General features: G+C 44.2%; 1 protein-coding gene across 5 annotated transcripts in view; it reads right to left on the reverse strand.

The window, feature by feature from the left end:
• The window catches only part of MAP7D3 (MAP7 domain containing 3), a 39,104-nt gene extending 34,565 nt beyond the window's left edge, over positions 1 to 4,539 (reverse strand). For 3 of the 5 annotated variants that reach the window (XM_075999263.1, XM_075999262.1, XM_075999260.1), the window contains exon 1: positions 4,036 to 4,539. In XM_075999263.1, coding sequence (XP_075855378.1) covers positions 4,036 to 4,099 — 64 coding nt within the window. In that variant the 5' untranslated portion in view covers positions 4,100 to 4,539. The remainder of the gene's footprint in view (positions 1 to 4,035) is intronic. The other 2 variants (XM_075999261.1, XM_075999264.1) reach the window with 2 other exon arrangements.
• Positions 4,540 to 8,972: the final 4,433 nt, after the last annotated feature.

The raw sequence follows: 8,972 nt of genomic DNA on the forward strand, positions 1-8,972 counted from the left end.
ATCCCTGAACCTTTTAATTGTATAGCTCTATCTAAAAATGCCCCACAGTACTGTGTATCTCCAGGAAGGGCATGGACAATACTGAAAACTAACTGTGTTCTACCCTTGTATAAAAAGCACAGGAAGTAAGCCCCTAAAATACTGCATACAAGTCTGGTTTCTATATATCCAGAAAATAGCACAGTTGAAGATGGGCAGTTAACATAACCAAGAGAATAGAGGGGCTTTCCTGGCACTTATAGAATGAATGGATTCTGAAATGTTAGTTGCCACTGAGGAAAGATATCTGAGAATTATTTTATACACTAACCTTGAAAGTGACATCACAATTGCTGCCATAGGGATCATCATTTCAAAGAAGAAAAAAAGGATATTTTTAAACTGCAGAGACCTAATAGCTCAGATAATCTGTGACCTAGCTAAATTTGAAGATTAGACCCTTCTCAGCTTAATATTTAACTACTGGTCTGTGGATCACAATTATCTTCTGAATGTGGGCACCAGTGTATTAACAAAAATTCTTAAATACAGTCTATAAATTAAACCCTCCCACATAACCCCCACTTGCAACATTTTTATGTGAGCACCAAGAAAACAATAAAGTACATTGTATTGTTTTTGCACATTCAGTTCTCCTGCTTAGAAGTCCTAAGGATAGTGTGTACTTGACACAATTTAGCTGACAATTTCTCTCAAAATGCACATTTTTACCAGACTATTTCAAGATTTTATTAAACAGAAATAACTTTAAGTAACTATGGTGGGAATAATGAACCAAATCATACAAATGTTAATGTGGTAATAATATCAACTCTGATTTTTACATCTTTATATCCAAATTTCTACTAGCAAGAAGTACATTCACAGACATGGCTCTAAAAATTACTTAAAATGTCCAGGCAATGGGAGAAAGTATCTATGTCTGGCCTTAACAGAGTCAACATTTTATTCAACTTCACTGAATGAGAGAATTTACTTAACATGCATTTAAATGAAGGAATTTACTTAATATTCAATTAAAGTAACAGCAAAGTATAGTAAGCATAATACAGTATTTCTGTAGTTCTTACACTAATTCTAAACCCCAAATTAAAGTAAAAGTTACCTTCTGTCTGGAGATTAAATAAGAAATTGTGTACTTTATTACTAAAACTGAATTATGAATCTTAGCCTGTATTTATAGTGCTTTTCTAAAAATTGCCATAACAAATATTCTATATCACTTCACCACTTACAAAATTGATTTGTATTACCTCATTTAATTCTTACAACAATCTTATAAAGTACACATTATTTTCCCCCAAAATTTTTTTTTAAAGATGAGAAAACTAAAGCTAAACATAACTTCCCCACTCACACAGGTAGTGAGTGGTGAACCTAGCATTTAATTGTACATTAAAAAGCAACTTTATTTTGAAATATAAAAGTATTAAGAAAAAATAATAGGAAAACAAAGAAATCTGTGATCAGGGAACCACAAAAATAAGGCAGATCCATGGAATTTTGCCTCACACAACAATAGCCAAAGTCAGAGGGGTGAGAGACTTTCAGAAGATCCCAAGTTCAACCAAAGACAGCTTGTCTTGATGTCTTAGAAACAATTTTCTATCATTTAGAGCTGTCTACAATGAAATAGCTACCTGGAAAAATATTAAGCTTCTCATTAGAGCAAACATTCAAGTTGTAGAAGCTGCCTAGGATCTTATAGCTGGCACTCTGTATGTTGGACTGGATAACTTCTAAGATTTCTACAGCTCTAGGCCGGGCAGTAGCTCACTCCTGTAATCCTAGCACTCTGGGAGGCCGAGGCAGGCGGACAGCTGGAGGTCAGGAGTTCGAAACCAGCCTGAGCAAGATGGAGACCGATTCTCTACTAAAAATAGAAAGAAATTAATTGGCCAACTAAAAACATATAGAAAAAATTAGCCGGGCATGGTGGTGCATGCCTGTAGTCCCAGCTACTCAGGAGACTGAGGCAGGAGGATCGCTTGAGCCCATGAGTTTGAGGTTGCTGTGAGTTAGGCTGATGCCATGGTACTCACTCTAGCCTGTGCAACAAAGTGAGATTCTGTCTCAAAAAAGAAAAAAGAAAAAGAAAAGAAAAAATTAGCCAGGCATGGTGGCACATGTCTGTAGTCCCAGCTACTCCGGAGGCTGAGACAGTAGGATCGCTTGGGCCCAGGGGTTTGAGGTTGCTGTTAGCTAGGCTGATGCCATGGCACTCTAGCTGGAGCAACAGAGTGAGACTCTGTCTCAAAAACAAAAAAAAATTCTACATAAAAATATGAAACAGATGCTTTGTTAAAATATTTCTTTGGTATTGGACAACCTTAGCACAGTGCTATCCACAGAAAATTCAATAAATGTAATTTTATATAGGCATACATTAACACACATATATGAATACAGAAAATAAATGTATGCAGACTGTGCTGTGCACCTAAATAAGTTATTTGTCCAGGACACTGTTTTAAATCTTGCAGCCAGGCTTCCAGCAGGAGATAAAATTGACCTTTTAGCAAAAACATTTCATTGCCTTACTGACCCTTCAGGAAAATGCTGAGACCAGGAGGGCAGTTCTAGTCAAGCTAGTGCTCTGTGAAAGTCTAACATGTGGTGTTTCCCATTCCTAAGTGAAATGGGCAGCAAGGATGTAAAGTAGGGTCCTGGGTTAAGCCTTTTTTGCATGGCTTTTAAGTTTTTGGCTTGAAATGCTATGAATTCAAGCAACTGTCCCCTACACAATTCTAAAATACTTTTCAACATCCAATATACACATGCTTTTAGGGGATTATCCGATATATTAGAATAAATGCTGGTTAATTTAAATCACTGAAGTAAAGCAGTGTCAGAGAGCCCTCAGTATCATAAGGAATACAATAGTTTATTGGAGACTATGTCTACGTGAACCATAAGCTAGACAGAAAGTCTTCTCTAATGGAATGAAGAAAATTAGTATTTGCTTATGACACACTCTTTGGAGAGCTGATTCAAAGTGTTCTTAAATAACGTATGGCCTCCCAATTGCAGCCAAAATAAAATTTTTAATTGCAAGTGAAAAACATCCCTAAAGATTTCAATAAAATCGTTTTATTCATGCTCATAGCAGAGAAAACTAGCCTGAAGGCAGGCTACAAGCAACCTCCCACAAGCAAGAAATACTATCTGGCTCAGGTAGTGGAGCAGTTTCCTGGACCAAGCAACGAGCTGCCAAATTCTGTAAGGTTAATGGCTTTAAGGTGTGGGGGGAGGATTTTTTGGTGATGGGACCCATTGAAGAGAAAGCACTCAGAAGTGCTGATTCTAGCTCAGTTCAGCCTAGGGACTTCAAGTTGTCCCAAGGAAGGTGACATCTTGTCGAAGTCAGGCGCTACAGCAAGCACATTAGGAGATGCAGACAGTCAAGTTTCATCCCAACTTTTAAAGCCCCCCCCCCCCCGCTGGACCTTGCCCTGGAGCGTGCGGGAGGCAAGCCTTTGGGAGCGGGAAGGACTGCGACAGTAAGAGAACCTCAACCCGCGAACGCCCGGGGCTAGGAGAAAACTCAAACTTTCCGAGCCTGGAAGGACTGCCCTGGCCGAGGCGGCGGCGCTGGGCGCGGGGGTCCAGGCGGGCGACCGGACGGCGGCGCGTCAGTTCCGCGCGGTCTCCCTGGCGTCCATCGCCCCCCAATGGCAGGCGGGGCTCCGGGCCATCCGCGGGCTCCGGGGTTCCAGCCACCCCCACCCCGCCCGCCCCAGCAGCGCGCATTAGTTCCCTCGCGCCTCGCCCACGGGGGTCTGGAGTTGGTGGCCACAGTTGGGTCGTTGGCGGCGTTGGTAGGTCGTTTCCCTTCCCGCCCTCGGCCCAAGACGACTCCCTGTCCCATCCCAGGGGGCTCCTTCAGAGGTGAGGGAAGGATTGCGCGGCGCGAGGCGACTCTGGAGAAAAGTTTTCTGGCTCAGACCCCACTGCTCCAACGGCCCCCGGGGCCGGGCTAGCCCCTCCTCCCACGCAGACCCCAGCCCCGCCACCGCAAGCCGCTGGCCCGCTCACCCATCCGTTCCCGTAGTCCCCTCAGGGATGTACTGCCGCCAGCGCCAACACCGCGGTCCGCCATCTTCGGAGCCGAGCTTCGAGCTGCTGGTGGCACTCGGCCCGTCGTGCGCAGGCGCCTGCGTGGCCTCCGCTTGGGGCGTGGCTCAGGCACTGGGGGCCGGGGCGGGGCGGAGCCCGAAGGGCTGCCACGCCCGCCTCGGACCCGCACAGTAGGCAGGGCTGCTGTTAACGTACTACGTCCGGCCCCGCTGGGCAGCCACTACCTGGTCTAAAGAAAGGCTCCGCTACGTTGCTTACTGTAGCCCTGCCGCATTCTGCAGACCAGCCAATCAGCGCCCTGCTGCCCATCCAACATTCCTTTCCTCCTTTCTTCACCTCTGCCTAGCAACACAGAACATTCCTTCCTTCCCCATTCATTCGTTCAGTTAAGGGGCATTTGCTCCATGCCTCTGGGTGCCCTTGTAGTTTACTAGAAGCACTACACAAAGAAAGGCCCAAGTTAAGGGAAGAGGGCCCAGGGAGAGAGGTGGGGAGGAGGGTAGGTTGCTGTGAGGTAATAGAGGCCCCCATCATAAATAGAGACTTTCTTAAATCATTGTAGAATAAATCATGATACTGTTAGGTCTCAAAAGTTGGGTGAAGGAGTCCACTTGCCCAAGGCCTCTTGGCAGTGGCTCCGGGTCATGGTCCTCAAATTTGGCTCAGAATAAATCTCTTTAAAATTTAAAAAAAAAAAAATGTTGGGTGAAATATCTTTAGGGTGTTTGTGGGTCTTTAAAGTGGGGCACAAGGCCCGGCGAGGTGGCTCACGCCTGTAATCCTAGCACTCTGGGAGGCCTAGGCGGGCGGATTGCTTGAGGTCAGGAGTTCGAAACCAGCCTGAGCAAGAGCGAGGCCCCGTCTCTACTATAAATAGAAAGAAATTAATTGGCCAACTAATATATATAGAAAAAATTAGCCAGGCATGGTGGCGCATCCCTGTAGTCCCAGCTCCTTGGGAGGCTGAGGCAGAAGGATTGCTTGAGCCAGGAGTTTGAGGTTGCTGTGAGCTAGGCTGACGCCATGGCACTCACTCTAGCCTGGGCAACAAAGCGAGACTTTGTCTCAAAATAAATAAATAAATAAATAAAAATAAAGTGGGGCAGAAGACGTATTGGCATTAATCTCTCTCGATTTAGGGGGCGGCCCTTCAGGGTTGCAGAATGTTGTTCCCATTCACGATGAAAAACTTAATTGGCCTAAAGTAACTTCCAGGAGTGGACAGCACTTTGTACACACTTGCCTATATAAGGTGGAGCCACCTCAGTTAGGAGTATGTGTGTTGTGACACATGGCTGTAGGGAAACAGTTTATGGTTGGAGACCCCAAAATGGGGCAGGCGACCACGTGTAAGATGAGCACTTTCATGAGTCCACTGAATCTCAAAATAACATGGGCACTACAAAATGGAAGAAGCAAATAACACCAAACACTTATTTTACTCTTTACTACACGCTAGGAACTGTTCTGACACATTACATGTTCCCTTTAGTCCCCTTACTGCCCTATGAGATAAGTACCATTATCACTCTCATTTTACAGATGAGGAAACAAAAGCAGAGAGGTTAAATCATTTGTTCAGAGTCACACAGGAAGTAACAGAACTGAAATTTGAACGCAGAACCTCTAGCTACGGTATCCAAATGCTTAGACTTATGTGATACTATTTCATGAGAGTTGAGGCATAGATAACTTATAAATGATTAGTTATCCAGAATGCACAAAGCTTTAAAAATACATAAGAAAGGCTGGGCACAGTGGCTCACACCTGTAATCCTAGCACTCTGGGAGGCCGAGGCGGGCGGATTGCTCGAGGTCAGGAGTTCGAAACCAGCCTGAGCAAGAGCAAGACCCCGTCTCTACTATAAATAGAAAGAAAATTAATTGGCCAACTAATATATATAGAAAAAATTAGCCGGGCGTGGTGGTGCATACCTGTAGTCCCAGCTACTCGGGAGGCTGAGGCAGCAGGATTGCCTGAGCCCAGGAGTTTGAGATTGCTGTGAGCTAGGCTGATGCCATGGCACTCACTCTAGCCTGGGCAACAAAGTGAGACTCTGTCTCAAAAAAAAAAAAAACATAAGAAAAAGACAACCTCCAAAAAGTGAACAAAAGGCATAAACTACTCTCAGAGAAGAGAAAACATAAATGGCCAATAAACATAAAGAAAAATGCTTGAACTCTTTAGTAGTCAATACAAACAAAAAACACAAGTTATCATGTTACACCTACAGGTTTGGCAAAAATTAAAGAATGGACAGTAAGTGTTGGTGAGGATGTATTGATGGATTAACAGTAGTGGGGGAAAGTTTGGCATTATAGCACGCAAAGCCCTGCTTCTAAGTCAATACAGAGATGAATGCTTTGTATGATATCCAGGATGGTAGCAATGATTATTAATATGACACACACGTGATTAAGGCACCAGCAAAGTACACACACATACACAAACGCACATTCAGCCTTGATGAATTTATTTGGAATTTCACAAAGAGAAAATCTAGCAAGATGCGACATCACCATTGTAGTTTCTTGCAAAAATGTCAAGCCCAAATCTAATAATGAAGAAACATTCAGACAAAGCTAGACTGGTAGGTATATTCTACAAAACAACTGGCCTGGATGCTTCAAAATGTTAGTGTCATGAAAGACTAGCAACAAAAGTCAGGAAAGTGTTCCAGATCAGAGAAGGCTAAAGAGACCAAATGTAATGCACGATTCTTGCTTTGAACCTGGATTTTTTTTTTTTTGAGACAGAGTCTCCCTTTGTTGCCCAGCCTAGAGTGAGTGCCCTGGCTTCAGCCTACCTCACAGCAACCTCAAACTCCTGGGCTCAAGCAATCCTTCTGCCTCAGCCTCCCAAGTAGCTGGGACTACAGGCATGTGCCACCATGCCTGGCTAATTTTTTCTATATATATTAGTTGGCCAATTAATGTCTTTCTATTTATAGTAGATTCGGGGTCTTGCTCTTGCTCAGGCTGGTCTTGAACTCCGGACCGAGCAATCCTCTGGCCTTAGGCCTCCCAGAGTGCTAGGATTACAGGCATGAGCTACCGTGCCTGGCCTGAACCTGGATTTTAAAAAAGAAAAAAGCTTTAAAGGGCAAAATTTTGAATATGAACTGTAGAAATATTGTATCAAGGTCAAATTTCTTGGGTGTGAGGATTTTCTATGTGACCTACTGTGGTCACATAGGAAAATGTCCTTTTTCTTAAGAAATAAATGCTAAGAATTTAGGGGTGAAACATCATAATTTCTGAACATATTGGCAAACAGATCAGGGTGTAGGAGGAGATGACCTTGGCCTAAGCTTTTCTGCCAAAGGAATATTCTGTCTGATATCCAGCTTTATGGAATTATTAGCACATAGCACAAATTGTACAATAATTATAACCTTTGTTTAATCTCCTTTATTGCAATACCAAAAAATCCCCATTTACTAACTTTACCTTCCTTGTTCTCCCTTTTACCCTGACAACACGCCTTAGCTAATTGGGTAAGGGCAAGACTGTGCAGTCAAAGTCCTTACTAATGGGATGAGACAGGGCCCTAGATCTGCATTAGGGATAAAAAAGTGAAGCATGTGATTCACCTGTAGCATATGCTGGCTGGCTGGCTGCTTTTGCTGCTGCTATGGGCCCTTCTAATCAGAAGTAAAGATTTTGCCTTGCTGAGACAATTTGCAATGTCTATTTTCTTAATTGCACCGTGGTTACTTGTAACAATCTGGGGGCTCATCTGGGATGGCCCATTGCCTTTGGAAGGAGAACTGGATCCCTGCTCCTAGGGTATCCTGCTACCTCATTGTGGCAGCCCTTGGGATCCAGGTGATTGAGACTCTCCTAAGCAGTGAATGAACACTGGCTCTCAGCAACGCAGGGGAAAAGGCCTGAGCAGGAACTGCTGAGACTAGGTAAATCCATTCAAAGACCAAGGTAAGAAAAGTCGTGGGGGGTGGGGGGGGGTGACAAAGTATTTCCTTGGTGGTCAGGACATTCCAAAGGGTGCATTGTGTGTGACTGAGACATTTCTTGGGCACTAAGCTATTGTGAAGTCCTGAGTCCTGATCCACGGTTCTGTGGCTGCCTCAAATGACTGAAGGCGGTATCTAGTCTTGAACTAGATCCTAGTCAGGGGTTTATACCGACATGCCAATGTTAAGAGTTCCCCATTCTCAAAACATAGGAAGGGTGTTTAATATTCAACAAGGGCAGGAGGAAGGACCCCTGGAGGTTTTTTGCTTTTTTTTCTTTGAGACAGAGTCTCACTTTGTTGCCCAGGCTAGAGTGAGTGCCATGGCATCAGCCTAGCTCACAGCAACCTCAATCTCCTGGGCTCAAGCAATCATCCTGCCTCAGCCTCCCGAGTAGCTGGGACTACAGGCATGCGCCACCATGCCTGGCTAATTTTTACCATATATATTAGTTGGCCAATTAATTTTCTTTCTATTTATAGTAGAGACGGGGTCTTGCTCTTGCTCAGGCTGGTTTCGAACTCCTGACCTCGAGCAATCTGCCCTCCGTGGCCTCCCAAGGCATGAGCCACCCCGCCGGCCCAGTGGAGTTTTTAACAAGGTTAAAGAAACAGGTGAGAAAATACTCAGAGGATTGAATATTGATGACCCCTTAGGCCAAGGGATGTTAAAGGTACATTTTGTGGCCAACACCTGACAAGCTAAGAAGCTGCAAAAAATAGAGGGTTGGCAGGATAGGAAGTTAGAGGACCTACTCAAAGAGGCACAAAAAGTGTATGTGAGACAAGAGGAGAAGCAGAAACAGAAGGCAAAGATTATGCTCTCTGCTCTAGAAGAAGCAACCTGAGGCAATAAGACCCTTAGAAATCAAAAGACCCAAAGCACCCCATGGAGAGCGTTTCCAGGGAAGACAAGGAAAAG

Source organism: Microcebus murinus, chromosome X (genome assembly GCF_040939455.1).
Source record: "Microcebus murinus isolate Inina chromosome X, M.murinus_Inina_mat1.0, whole genome shotgun sequence".
In the NCBI taxonomy this organism is placed as follows: domain Eukaryota; kingdom Metazoa; phylum Chordata; class Mammalia; order Primates; family Cheirogaleidae; genus Microcebus; species Microcebus murinus.